This window comes from Sinocyclocheilus rhinocerous, unplaced genomic scaffold (genome assembly GCF_001515625.1).
Source record: "Sinocyclocheilus rhinocerous isolate Xijiao unplaced genomic scaffold, SAMN03320098_v1.1 scaffold1112, whole genome shotgun sequence".
Lineage (NCBI taxonomy): Eukaryota > Metazoa > Chordata > Actinopteri > Cypriniformes > Cyprinidae > Sinocyclocheilus > Sinocyclocheilus rhinocerous.
Window position 1 is genome coordinate 1366011 of NW_015657961.1, and position 14712 is coordinate 1380722.

The following is a 14712-nucleotide window of genomic DNA, read 5'->3' on the forward strand; positions in this document are numbered from 1 at the left end:
CAGATCAGTAGCACAGCAGTGGCATGTTAAACCATGGTTAGGTATGTGTATGTGCACAATGGATTACCTGTAAAGGTGTGCACTCCATTCAGCCGAGGAACAGATGATGGAGTGGCAGGGGAGGAGGAGGGGGGTGAGGGAGGGGTGCGGGCAGGAACAGAGGAGGGCAGAAGAGTGAGATCAGGGAAGAGAGCGTTGGAAAGAGAGGTGGTGAGAACTTCAGGAGAAGGAGGGAGAGTGGAAGGAGCAGAAGTGAAAGGAGGGAGAGTCGAGGAAAAGGTAAGAGTGGATGTGGGGAAGGTAGTGGAAGATGAGAGTGGAAGAAGAGTTTCGTTTTCAGAAGATGGTGAAACTGAAGTTTCAGGAGAAAATGTGGAAAAAGCAGAGAATGAAGGGAGAGTAGAGGTGAGAATAAAGAGGTCTGAATCTTCCTGGTCTTGGAAGATGAAGGAAATGAAGAAAAAAGATCGACAACAGAAAATGACGGATGGAGAGGTGGATGATGGATGGGAAGGAAAATGGAAGAGGAAATAAAGAACACGTCATGCAACAAGAGAAACAAAAAGAAAGGAACGTAAAATTCAGAAAAAAGAGATGTGAAAGTAAACGTAAAACAGCAGAAGAAATAAACAATGACGAAAACACCCATTCTCTCCACTCCTCGTTTGTCTCTCGTTAATTACCTTGTACCAGAAGGGTGTGCGTCAGAAGTGAAAGGAGGGAGAGTCGAGGAAAAGGTAAGAGTGGATGTGGGGAAGGTAGTGGAGGACGATGAAGATGAGAGTGGAAGAAGAGTTTCGTCTTCAGAAGATGGTGAAACTGAAGTTTCAGGAGAAAATGTGGAAAAAGCAGAGAATGAAGGGAGAGTAGAGGTGAGAATAAAGAGGTCTGAATCTTCCTGGTCTTGGAAGATGAAGGAAAATGACGGATGGAGAGATGGATGATGGATAGGAGGGAAAATGGAAGAGGAAATAAAGAACATGTCATGCAAAAAGAGAAACAAAAAGAAAGGAAAGTAAAATTCAGAAAAAGGAGACGTGAAAGTAAACATAAATCAGCAGAAGAAATAAACAATGACGAAAACACCTTTTCTCTCTATTCCTCTCTCTTCCTCGTTTGTCTCTCGTTAATTACCTTGTACCAGAAGAGTGTGTGTTACGTCCCCCATTCCGATCCCGTTATCAGCCTGGCACTCATAAACGCCATTATCCGACTTGTTGAGGGATTCGAAGTGCAGGAACGCATCATCCACCTTTGCCATCGGGGGGAGCTCTCCGTCTTTTCTCCGCCACACAAACGCAGTCGGTCTGAGAGAGGGAGAGAGAGAGATTACATTACAAAACGGACCACATATACAACGTTTTGAAATTTCACATCAAAAGCAAAGCAGAAAGAGTCGTTTAATTGAGCAGATTGAAGGGTTTTGCAATTTGGCACACTATCAAAAGAACTGAGGAGCACAGAGGAATGCACTGGAAAGCGTCCCGAACGCAGCGAAGCTCAGTCAACATGTCAAGTGAAACGAACCAGACTTGATCAAATGGGAAAGAAAACCACGTGGCCAAACCACCAGTGCTGCGACACACCTGACCTGGAGTGTCTTACGAATCAAACAGAAAAATCAATGTCCAAAAACAGCTGCTATCATTTAACACAATCAGGATTGAAAGTCAATTTCTGGGTGGACTACTACAAGCATGGTGGGATTTGGGACAGGCCAATGATTGTGTTCAAACAGATTTCCTAAACAATCTCCCTGTTTTCCACTGGTTAACCAAACCGCTAGCCCCGCCCCAACGTCCTGCTATTGGTTGAGCCACTGTTGCTGTGTCGTGCTGGTCTGGTACTCAAATGAACAGAGAAATGTTTTAATAGCGTCACAGTGTTCACACTTCCTGAGGACGTCTACCTACTGCTGCGATAAAAGAAGGTATTTTAGCATCAAAAAATTACAGACTTCACCTTTAAAATCCTCTCAATATGCCAAAGTAACTGTGGCTTTTCTCTGTGGGCTCATACCGTGTCCAAATCAGCGTGTCTGTGTGTGTTACAGGGATTTAGCGAACTACAGTGAGGACGCAGGCATATCATTATTTGAGCGTGTGAATAATCCAAACAATATCATTTTTTATTGATGCTGATAGAGCGGTGTAGCTATGACTAAACTAATATCTCAGTCTACTTGCAATACAGTAAGACACCAAAACAAGTAAAGAGATGTTATATGAGAGGTAGCGTTTCACATAGAAACTGGCTAATATTTGATAGTGACATAAAGCATTACAATTGAATTCATTACAATTTAAAATAACTGTTTTCTATTTAAATATTTGAAATGTAATTTATTCCTTTGATGGCCAAAGCTAAATTTTCAGCATCATTACTCCAGTCTTCAGTGTCACAAGATCATGCAGAAAACATTCTAATATGCTGATTTGGTGCTCGAGACATTTCTTATTTATTATCAATGTTGAAAACAGTTGTGCTGATAAATATTTCTGTGGATGGTTTGATGAATAGAAAGTTCAAAAGAACAGCATTTATTTGAAATCGAAATCGTTTGTAACACTAAATGTATTTACTGTCACTTTTGATCAGTTTAATGCATCCTTGCTGAATAAAAGCATTAAATTCTTTAAAATAAAAATAAAATCTTACTGACCCCAAATGTTTTATAGACAATAATCAAAAGATCATTACAGAACCAGTAAATGCTGCCTCTGATACCACAGGTATCTTCTTCATATACAGCCCCCCCTATTTGTGCTTCCATTCCAGTAAGGAAGAGATAGAGCGTAAAAGCAAATGAGAAAATGTGACAGAGAGACACTATGGGTTGTCTAAATAGGATTGTATAGCTCTCGGTGTGGTATTAATAGATGTCAGGAGCAATAATGAGCTGTAATGTGATCCTGCACCAGTAGAGGGTGATATTCAATTACATTAACTTCTATTTCCAGGGAGAAATATTTGTGATATAACCAGGCTTAAATAGTTAAAAATGTAATAAATATATCTGAAATGGAAACTAAACTAACAAACTAAATGGAAATGAAATAATATATATATTGAATTTATAAATGTGTATGTATATGTATGTGTGTGTGATTGTACATACACATATGTAGTTTTTTTTTGGTGTTTGGCTTAGTGTTATGTTAGAATCATTATTATACTCTTATACCTTTTGTTCTTTAATATTTTGAATTGTTTTTAGCTTTATTTTTTGTTTTTCATTTAAATGTTAAGTTTTGAAATTGTTGTATGCATTTGTCATTTTTATTTAATCTCTTTATTTTTAAAATGTGTATAGGTAGTATTTATGAAGTTTTAGCTTTTAGTTTTGGATCTGTTTTTAGTTGTTTTAATACTACAATTGATTGCTTCTGTTGTCCTCATTTGTAAGTCGCTTTGGATAAAGCGTCTGATAAATGACTAAATAATAATAAATAATAAAATAATAACGTCATCCTTTAGCTCCAGTAAGGGAGTTGCTGAACTCACTGAGATCATAGAGGGTATGTTTTTAAAACAAACCTATGCAAGGATGTCTCTGATCCCTCTCCCTGGTTTGGGGGAGAGGGTTTCTCATGTAACATCAACACAAATATCACGGTGATACTGTCAAACCAAACCCTGCATATGTGTGTGTTTGTGTGTGTGTGTGTGTGTGTTAAAGAGAGAAAGGAGATCAATAGGCTGACCATTTTCAGCTTCATACATAAAACATGAATGTCAAGGATGGAAATGAGAGAGAGAGAGAGTGTCTTACTCTGGATTTCCGTTCCCCACACACTGCAGGAAAAACTTCTCTCCTTCTCTGGGCAGGTCACTCTCAGGCTGAATCGACACGCTTGGAGAAACTGAGAGACACACAGGCACACATTTTGTTTCTGTTATCTTCATGTTTATGTATTATACAGTAGAGGTGGGCGGTATGACCAAAATCCTATATCAAAGTATGGCTAATATTATAATCACAGAAACTGTGCTGGAAATTCAAGTTTATATATATATATATATATATATACACACACACACACGCACACCGGCCACTTTTCACCTATTCAACTGCTCGTTAACGCAAACATCTACTCAGCCCACCACATGGTCACACAGCAGCAACTCAATGAATGTAGACATGGTCAAGATGATCTGCTAAAGCTCAAACTGAACATCAGAATGGGGAAGAGAGATGTTTTAAGTGACTTTAAACGTGGCATGGCTGTTGGTGCCAGATTTCAGAAACTGCTGATCTACTGGGATTTTCACACACAACCATCTCTAGGGTTTATAGACAATGGTCCGAAAAAGAGAAAATATCTATTGAGCGGCAGTTCTGTGGGCGAAAATGCCTTGTTGATGCCAGATGTCAGAGGAGAATGGCCAGACTGGTTGAACTGATAGAAAGGCAACAGTAACTCAAATAACCACTCGTTACAACCAAGGTATGCAGAAGAGCATCTCTGAATGCACAACATGTCGAACCTTGAAGCCTATGGGCTACAGCAGCAGAAGACCACACCGGGTGCCGCTCCTGTCAGCTAATAACAGGAAACTGAGGCTACAATTCGCACAGGCTCACCAAAACTGGACAATAGAAGACTGGAAAAAAGGTTGCCTGGTGTGATGAGTCTCGATTTCTGCTGCAGCATTTGGATGGTAGGGTCAGAATTGGGTGTAAACAACATAAAAATATGGATCCATCCTGCCTTGTATCAATGGTTCAGGCTGCTGGTGGTGGTGTAATGGTGTGGAGGATATTTTCTTGGCACACTTTGGGACCCTTACTACCAATTGAGCATCGTTTAAACATCACAGTCTACCTGAGTATTGTTGCTGACCATGTCCATTCCTTTATGAACACAGTGCACCCATCATATGATGGCTATTTCCAGCAGGAAAACACGCCATGTCACATAGCTCAAATCATCTGGTTTCTTGAACATGACAAATAGTTCACTATACTCAAACCCCATCCACAGTCACAAGATCTCAATCCAATAGAGCTGTGCTCCAAAGCGGGACTGGCAAGTCGTACCTATTAAAGTGCCGGGTGAGTGTATATATAAATTTGAATGTATATTTTTGAATAACCCAGTGAATTAAATACTTTAAAAATGTAAGGCTCTTTTTATTTTTGTCCTTTTATTTGGAACTTAATGTATGCAAACCAGAAGAGAAGATTATTCATAACAACTGAATATTAAGTCTGCAATCAACACCAAAAAAGCTGCTTCAGCACTTAGCACTTGTGTTGAAAACCAACGAAAACAAGTGATATATTATAACACATTATTGAAGCTCAAACAAGATGATGGCACAAACAACACCAAGGTTTGATTTCCGGGAAGTACATGAACTGATCAAACGTATTCTATATTAAGGCGGCATGCTGTGATATTGTATGCCAGCTTTAAGCAACCTACTATTACACAGTATTCACAACATATGCATTAAACATAAAATGCTCCCACCAAAAACAAGTTGTCTATGCTGGAAGCACCTATTTGATATATATAAACATTATAGCAGAACCACTACTGGTTGACATTTCTAAAATCACACAGCAGTACATTGTCATATCTCTACAAAACAGCTGCATGAAATAAGCTTTCTGGCATTTGTATGTGTCTTACACAAGACACTGAGGGGCCGCTCTGTCCTCTTGTCTCCATTGGCGATGGACGGGTGATCCACCGCACAGGCAATCAGAGCGTTGTTATCGTTCCTAGTGACAGTGAGGGTGAGCTCGCTGGTTACTGTGTAGGTCGGTTCGTCAGGGTTAGACTCCACTACATCAGGACGCCCTACACACACACAAATACGAAGTAAACACTGTAATTCTTGAACAACTAATGTTTGAGTTCAAAGCAGATTTCTGTCCTGACTGCGTGTGTGTTTTCACCTTGTATCTCCTCTTGATCGCGGTACCAGTGTAGTTTAGCAGGAGGTTTGCTGCCTGAACTCGTGCACGTGAAAGTAACCTTGCCGCCCTCCTGAACAGCATCTTCAAAACCTGTTATCACAGGCTTACCTGGAACACCTGTGAGAGAGAAACAGATGTAAAATGAAAAACATAACATTTTCAGGTGCAATTTGAGGGAAATAAGGGCATCACTGGCTAGATAAAATGTAAATGAAATAAAAACTTTTCCCTAAGTAGCAGCTCACTATCAACAACTAGCTACTTGCTAATAGGCCTGCACGGAATTTGCACCAAATGAAATCTGCTCTGTAGCCTCCTGCAGATTTAAAACGTCCATCATTCGCACCCCCCGCCCCTTGAATGTTGTTTTATATAATAATTTGGCAAACTGTATGTTTTTAGCTGCCAAAAAGAGTACAGTACTTTCAACTCTGTTTAACACATTTTACCGTATTTAAATAAATTATGCAGATTTTCCCCCAAAACCAGTACAGAAAATGTGGAGAAGTGTGCAGGTTCCGCGTGGGCCTGGTCACATCAAACATGCTTACCAGGAGCAGCTGGTGCTTTTCAAAAGAGGTAAAGCAGAGATGTCAGTTATCAATGACAAAATGTATATCTGGATATTTTATGATTTGGGTATGCAACATGGGTCCTAAAATCAGTTGCAAGCAAATATCAAACTTATATATATATATATAAACTCATGAAATCAATCGGTTTGAATCACTCTGACAATTTTTTCACTATATGAACTCACTGAACCTGCCAGTTATTGCGGTTATTGAACTGACATCTGACTCACTTCCTGACCTCCAAATTTCAACTACTGATATTTCAAACTGAACAGACAGACTGACTGATAGTCAGACAGACAGACAGATAGACTGACATTACTGATGTATGTTTCAAAATGAATAGATAGACAGACAGACACTAACAGACAGATAGATCTATTCTAAACTTCATATTTTAATTCTAAATTCTAAACTTAATATTTGAATATTTAAATATTTTACAACAGCAACTATGTCTGTCCTCTGGCTGTGTTTGATTGAATGAAAGTGATTTAATTTTCTAATGGTGTCAGCTACATCACCATTTCAATGATTGAACATTTGTGGCTAAAACACCACTTTGAGAGCTCTCATAAACATCTAATAGAAAAAGCCTTGCTTTCAGATGGGACAAAAATATATTAATTGAAAGTCCATTAAACAAACTGATTTTTTTTCTCATGCTAAAGGCACCCATGATAGTCTCATAGACTTTCAGTGAAATACACGAAGAGGAATGATGAACACGCTAAATATAGGGTTAATTCAGGATGACTGTGCCATTTTCCCCCAGTCATTTTAATAGCAAAAATTCTCCCGATTTATCCAAATTCACCCTATATCAATAGCAATTTCTACTGATACCTACCACCCTGACTTATAATGCACACTCACACATACATACCGAGTACAGTAACTGTGGCTCGTGCAGTCCGTACAGGCATGGTGAAAATTGAACAGGTGTACTCTCCATCATCTGACAGCTGAACGTCCGAGATGGTGATTATCAGCTCTGTGCCCGTGGACTTTACCAACTGGATACGGTTATCTCTCAGTGCTGAAAAAGACAAGAGTAGATAAGAGGAACACATACACCACATAGATGTCATATACAAAAATTTTTAGCATTTTATTTTCCCCCCTGAAGTTCACTGATAACGTTAGTCAAGGTGTCTGGCACCAAAACCATTGTGATTTAGATTTATATGATTACTTTCCACCATCTCTCTAACTCTTCCATTTTCTTGCTGTAACAGGCTTGTTTTTTTATCTTTTATTTTTGCAGTTTGAAAAAAAAAAAAGAAATCCACATGCAGTCTTATGTGTACAAACCCGATCCACACTAAGTTCATATGAGTTAGTAGTCTAAAAGGTCAGATCAGATTTCAAAGGAGTTTTTTGTTCATTATTTGGAAAGTAACGTGTATGTAACATCGTACAGAGTGTGCAATATCGTCTGGTCTGAACACATTCATTTTCGCTTACTCTTTCCTCATCTAGCAAACCATGTGATGTTCACTATGTCATGAATAGTGAACGAGTCAGCAGTTTTGGACCCAGTATACTGTATGCATGAATGCATAAAATGCCTCTGTTCTCTTACAGATCTTGTGAGTTCAGCACCACAGTGAGATGACAGACATGAGTAAAGGCAAAGTTTTCAGTTTTCTGTGCTCTCTTTCCATTGACAGCTACTCTCCGTTGTTGTATGAGAAAGTCTCTTGGCAGCGTGCTGATTCTGACATTATTACTATAGCAACCCATGTAGATACACTCGATACTGACTACACAGATTTCACCAGACAAAATGACAGTGCAGAGTAGACAGTCAGTCCTCGGATTATATTTGTGTGCAACCAAGCCTTGGAAATTAACAAGCTGCACATTAAGGAATTCTATATGTAAAAGACCTCTGTTCTGATTGGCTAGAACTGTTGTTGATCAGAGCAAGCCAAGTGAGTGAATACTGAATAGACATTGATATGTAAATGTCTGTGGCCTTATGATAATGTGCTCACGTTGTGAAGTCATAATCATGATGGTTTTTGAACGACGTCTTTAGTCTTTTTGGACTAGACGTATTAAAAAAGTTAAAGCATGTCTCTATAGTATGTAAAACTACTTTATCTAAAAATCCTCATTTCCATTAAAGAATAAGCTAAAATATAAAAAGTAAAGCATGTCTATAAGCTTTAAGGTCATCTATATGCTAATATACTCCTAAATGTCACTTTTAACAGATTCACAAATTTAAATACAGCCTTTCTCTCGTTCCTTTATATGTTATAATAGTATTTAATAATATTTTGATTTAGCTTTAATTTTCAGTTTTCATTTTTGTGACGAGTGGGGGCGTGGCCGAGAGCCGTGGGAACGGAGCGAGGCCGGTGGAGTAATTGATATTTAATTTTAGGTTAAGTTATATTCATTTGAAAAAAATTTAAGTTTCGTAGATATAAAAATATTTCTATATTTCTACTTTTATATATACTTTTTTAAGTTTAAGGTTTTCCTCTAACATTTATATTTTACTTTGTTTCAGCCTTATTTCAAATAATTAATAGCTTTAGTTTAGTTAACAATAACAACACTGTTCTCAAAATGGAGCAAAAATATAGATGACTCATCCTGCTCTACACAGATTTTTGTCCAATCACGTGCTCTGTAGAATGAGCCACTCCCCCTACCACTGGCTTGTCTGAACAAACAGACTGGCAGTGATCAGGAAAACCTGTTTGGAAAGTTATTATTTTTGCTAATGGTGCAGAAATTTACTCACTTCACCTTTGAACAAAAAGATAACACAGATTTATAGTAAATGTGTGTATGTGTGTGCACTTCATGCTTTATCAGTAAGAGAAGGGCACTTAATTTGTCTTCATCAGCTGCTGTTCCTCTGTCCTCCATCCTGCTCTTTCATGCACACACTCCTCCTTTGTCATTCCTCCCTTTATCTCTCTTTGCTCATCCACCCATCCATTGTTCCTCCACACTAATCTGTTCATCTCTTCTCACTAGTGCGTATGTGTGCATCTGCTGTTCTCCTTTTACTGTGCTCTCTCTTTTCTACACTGCAAAAAAATCATTTTCTTAAACAGTATTTTTGATTTGCTTTCCAAATATCTAAACATACTTCAAACAAGATAAATTTACGTAGGAAGCAAAATTGTGTAAGATAATGAGATTTGTGAGTTTATATCTTACCCTAAATTGTTTTAGCGGGATTTATACTTAAAGCAATAGGGTAAGAAAAACACTTCATTGGAAACTCTTATCTTGCACAGTTGTATTCATCCAAATGAAAAAATTTCAAAAAGTAAATTTATATATAGTTTTATGGGTGTTTATATGTGAGACTGACTGTATTTCTCTTTTCTTTATTTTAACACTCCCTCCTTCCTTCTTGTTCAATAGACTGCTTTTATTTCTGCTTTTTCATGGTGCTCTCTTGTCGCTTTCTTTTGTTTTCCATTTTAATCAGGTCGCCTCTCTATTCTCTCTCTAGTCTTTCTCTCTCCATCACCTCGCTTTTTGTTATCACAGAGCCACCTGTTTGTTTTTAGGGCGATATTAATGTTTTAGGAAGGTGTCTCACGCGTTGTTTTTGTGTGTGGTACTGAGGGACTGAAAGCTCTGAAGAACTCTCTAAGGAAGGGTCCAACAAAAATCTATTTCCTGTTCAGACCAAAATAGCAAGTAATTGCAATCATGGACCACAGTCTTAAAAGCGATTGAGTAAAAGAGAAGTCATGAAATGTCCGTTTGTTAAAATCAATGTGAATTGCTGTTTACAACCAGTTTTATCTGTAATTTGACACTTTTTGTTGGAAAAAGATATTCTACTAAATAAATAAATCAATACATGTAAAAAATACTCAAATTATTAAATATGTACAACAAGGCTTTGTTTAATCCATCAGGTATTGACTGGACTGTGAAAGGTTAGTTACTAAACATCATGTAGCCAGACAGAATGAGTGTTTGTTAAAACAATGCCTAAATAAAGTAATGTGAATGAGATCTGAAACTTATGGCAGATGGAAAGATATTCCACAAATAAGTACTTTTTGGTGCTTTTTTCATTTTTGTAGCTAGTCTATCTTCAGTTCCAATTAACTTTTATTATATGGAAAAGAACAGCCAGGACATTGCGCGAAACATCTGTTTTTTATGTCAATAGAAGAAAGAAAGTCATACAGGTTTGGAAAAACACGAGGATGAGTAAATGATGACAGAATCATCCTTTGCCTTTTAAAATAGGGGAAACTCACCTCTCTTTTCTCCAAAGTACAGGGTCTGCTGAGCCGTGTTGGACCACTGGAGAGAGGAGTTATCATTTTCCTTCACATTGCAGGTCAGGGTCACCACCCCACCCACTGCCACCGTCTCATCTTGGGTCACTGGCTGGAAGGGGTCATCATCTGGGCAACAGGACAGAGATTAATGAGAAGATATTAGAGTTGAAAAGACAAAAAAAACAAAAAAAACAAGACGACATCATGAAATGAGCTATAGTTAGAGACAGACAGAGGAGGAGACGGAGAAAATGAGAGCAAGACTTAGGTGAAAATTAGATGCTTCATCCCCATCATCATGATCTTTGAGTGCAGTGCTGTGTATTTCTTGCAGAAAAAAATGAAAATGGCATCGTTAACATTGCTTGCACCTCATGCTGTGAGAGTCGCCAGAGAAGGAAACTGAAGACCAGGAAGTGCAAAAAAAGAGGAAAGAAACTGAACAGGAATGATAATTAAAACGTTGACTGATGTCTCCAAGATTTTAAAGAAATATAACAAATCATAATAGAAAATATGTAAATAGTGGTGCTTGCTAAAGCTCATATCTCACATGTGCTTATATATGAATATATATGGATTTAAAAAAAAAAAAAACCTAAGTATTGAATTTCAACATGAAACCTATCCTGCACCATTTTTGATACATACATGAATAATACATCAAATTATGCGGCCTGTGCTTACTTTTTTTTGCTATCACACTATACAGTGATCTGAAATGCGGATCTCACCTGGTGAGAAAGACGTACACTTAAGGAGCGACCAATCCTGGTCAAATCATAGGATCAGAATATCATAGAGACTTGGGTGTGGGTCCTCTCAAAGGACGCAGAAAACCCTAGCAGCTGAATAGCAACACCCTGGCAACCACCAGAATGACTGAGTAAAAGAGGGGTCATGAAATGTCAGTTTGTTAAAGTTAATGTAAATTGCCATTTACAACTAGTTTTTATCTGTGACAATTTTAATGGGAAAAAATATATTCTACTAAATAAATAAATGTAAAAAATGTATAATGAGGGATAAAATATATTCTACTAAATAAATAAATGTAAAAATGTATAATGAGACTTTGCTGTACCTATCAAGTATTGTTTTGATTGCATTTTTTGATGCATAGCAACACACTGGCAACCACCAAGAACACACTAGCACCTACATAACAACACCCTGACAACCACCAGAACACCACAAAAACTGGATAGCAACACCCTGGCAACCACCAAGAACACCCCAGCAACTACATTGCATCACACTGGAAGCACCCAGAAAACCCTAGCAACATCATAGCAACACCACTCTAACAACTGCATAGCAACACCCTGGCAATTACCCAAAACACTGTAGCAACTGCATAGCAACACCTTTGCAACCACCTAGAACATCCTAGCAACTGCATAGCAACAGCCTAACAACTTCATAGGGACAGTCTAGCAAACAGACAAAACAATCTATCATCTGCATATAGCAACACCCTGGGAAAATCACTCAGATAACTCTTGCAACTGTATAGCAACACCTTAGCAACCACCCAGAACACCATAGCAACTGCACTGAAACACCCAGACAACCATCCAGAACACCCTAGAAACCACAGAGAATATTCTAGCATCATAATGAGTTTTGCACAGGGACGTACCACTTACATTTCCTGAAAAAATGCTTTTTTATTATTTTCTATTATTGGTTGCTTAGTGTTTATGGGATTGGGGTTTGATCAAACACATGTAAAGCCCTTAAAGATGACAACTTAACTCATTATATTGGAAATGTGTCTGTGTGAGTGTGTGTATAAAAGCCAGATGTAATGCCAATGTGAGTCTAGCTGTATGATAATTCCGCCCTGGGCGGCCCATGCTCCACTTTACCCAATAAATACCACTTAGGTTATAATCGATGACCTTTTTAATGCTGACCGGTGCTGGATGAACTCTGGGCGAAGCGCTGTCTGAATGTTAGGCTAATGGCAGCTTGAATGGAGCGCTAATGTTTAGTGAATGCTAGGCAAATGTTGGCTTGGCAGCGGCCAAGCTCTCGACTCAGAGATTAAACACAGGGCAAAACTTGGCTGAATGTTGGGCGTATGCTGCCTGATTGACGGGGCAAATATTGCTAATTGCAAGGCTAACATTGGCTGAATGCTGAGTTAAACTTGGCCGGACGTTGATGTCGCACTAACCTAATGATACTCGTTTTTGTAGATCTCAATCTTGGATTGATTCAGGCTAAATGCTGGCTTAATTTTAGCCTGATGTTTTGCTAGCACTGGGGATTAACCTACTCAATCGCAGGCCAAATGCCGGCTTTCCACTGGCAAATATGTGGGACAAACGCAGGTGCGCCGGGTGAGCGTGAAGCTGGGTCGAACTCAGCCTGATTAGCTTAAAAGGCTTTAACGAGACGCTGCTTTTAAAAATAGAGCTTGAGCAGAAGGGATGAGAAAAGACTAAGTCTCAGTATCTACATCACAGAACATCTGGCTATGTGTGTGTGCGCGAATGTCCAAACCGACAGAGTGGTAGAATTAGAGTTAGCTTTCTAAACCCAATGAACCTATGCCAACAGATAATAGGCTAAAATTAGCCTTTAGCTTTAGCACACACAGCTACTTATCGGCAACCCTTGAATGGAGCGCTAATGTTTAGTGAATGCTAGGCAAATGCTGGCTTGGCAGCGGCCAAGCTCTCGACTCAAAGAGATTAAACACAGGGCAAAACTTGGCTGAATGTTGGGCGTATGCTGCCTGATTGACGGGGCAAATATTGCTAATTGCAAGGCTAACATTGGCTGAATGCTGAGTTAAACTTGGCCGGACGTTGATGTCGCACTAACCTAATGATACTCGTTTTTGTAGATCTCAATCTTGGATTGATTCAGGCTAAATGCTGGCTTAATTTTAGCCTGATGTTTTGCTAGCACTGGGGATTAACCTACTCAATCGCAGGCCAAATGCCGGCTTTCCACTGGCAAATATGTGGGACAAACGCAGGTGCGCCGGGTGAGCGTGAAGCTGGGTCGAACTCAGCCTGATTAGCTTAAAAGGCTTTAACGAGACGCTGCTTTTAAAAATAGAGCTTGAGCAGAAGGGATGAGAAAAGACTAAGTCTCAGTATCTACATCACAGAACATCTGGCTATGTGTGTGTGCGCGAATGTCCAAACCGACAGAGTGGTAGAATTAGAGTTAGCTTTCTAAACCCAATGAACCTATGCCAACAGATAATAGGCTAAAATTAGCCTTTAGCTTTAGCACACACAGCTACTTATCGGCAACCAATTAGAGCGGTGCTAGCAGTTAATAAGCGATTAGTGGGTCACATACACGCTCTCTGTGCAGTGGACAACTGCTGCAGGGGGCACTTACTGAGACTCTCAAAATGGCATCTGATCCATTTAACCGGTTATGTCAGGACACTGACTGTTGTCTGAGGTGCAGTTGTGCTTTCACACTGATGTGCTGCCCACAAGGCTATGGCTCTGACAGAGCTTAATTTATGCTCAGGATACTAAGGGGTGATTCTCTTATATGTCTCATTGAGATATCAGCTTTGTCTTAAGATGTCTTCAGTTTTATTTTAGGAGAAACGTTAAACTTTTACTAATATTGTAAATACCAAAACTGTCATTTAAATAGCATTAAACATTTCAGAATATCAAGGGTTACTTGTTTAAATGTTTAAATTTATCTTCAATGTCCAGCATTGTATACACCACATTTTCTACAACATTGTATACAACACACTAGAAAGGACTTAGAAGTGCAAGATGTTTAGTATAAGAGCAATACCTTTTTTTTAAAAGAGACAAATGTGAGAGATCCAGAATCTCTAGCTATAAGGAGAAAAATCTGAGCACAGTGTTTGATGCTATTGAGATCTTGTTTGAAACTTTGGAGGAGACAAATGTGAGACCACCAGAGTCTTTAGCTA

At 38.8% G+C, this 14712-nt stretch overlaps 1 protein-coding gene and 1 long non-coding RNA gene across 6 annotated transcripts in view; one reads left to right on the forward strand and one right to left on the reverse strand.

Moving 5' to 3' along the window:
- Positions 1 to 1329, forward strand: part of LOC107721776 (uncharacterized) — a 15108-nt gene extending 13779 nt beyond the window's left edge. Inside the window, exon 3 of the long non-coding RNA XR_001637737.1 lies at positions 1313 to 1329. This is a non-coding gene — a long non-coding RNA (uncharacterized LOC107721776). The remainder of the gene's footprint in view (positions 1 to 1312) is intronic.
- Positions 1 to 14712, reverse strand: part of LOC107721775 (cell adhesion molecule 3-like) — a 70009-nt gene that overhangs the window by 11239 nt on the left and 44058 nt on the right. For 3 of the 5 annotated variants that reach the window (XM_016529934.1, XM_016529932.1, XM_016529936.1), the window contains exons 3-9: positions 10758 to 10907; positions 7391 to 7543; positions 6481 to 6495; positions 5909 to 6046; positions 5640 to 5810; positions 3773 to 3863; positions 1135 to 1307 (exon numbers count right to left, since the gene is read on the reverse strand). In XM_016529934.1, coding sequence (XP_016385420.1) covers positions 1135 to 1307; positions 3773 to 3863; positions 5640 to 5810; positions 5909 to 6046; positions 6481 to 6495; positions 7391 to 7543; positions 10758 to 10907 — 891 coding nt within the window. The remainder of the gene's footprint in view (positions 1 to 1134; positions 1308 to 3772; positions 3864 to 5639; positions 5811 to 5908; positions 6047 to 6480; positions 6496 to 7390; positions 7544 to 10757; positions 10908 to 14712) is intronic. The other 2 variants (XM_016529935.1, XM_016529933.1) reach the window with 1 other exon arrangement.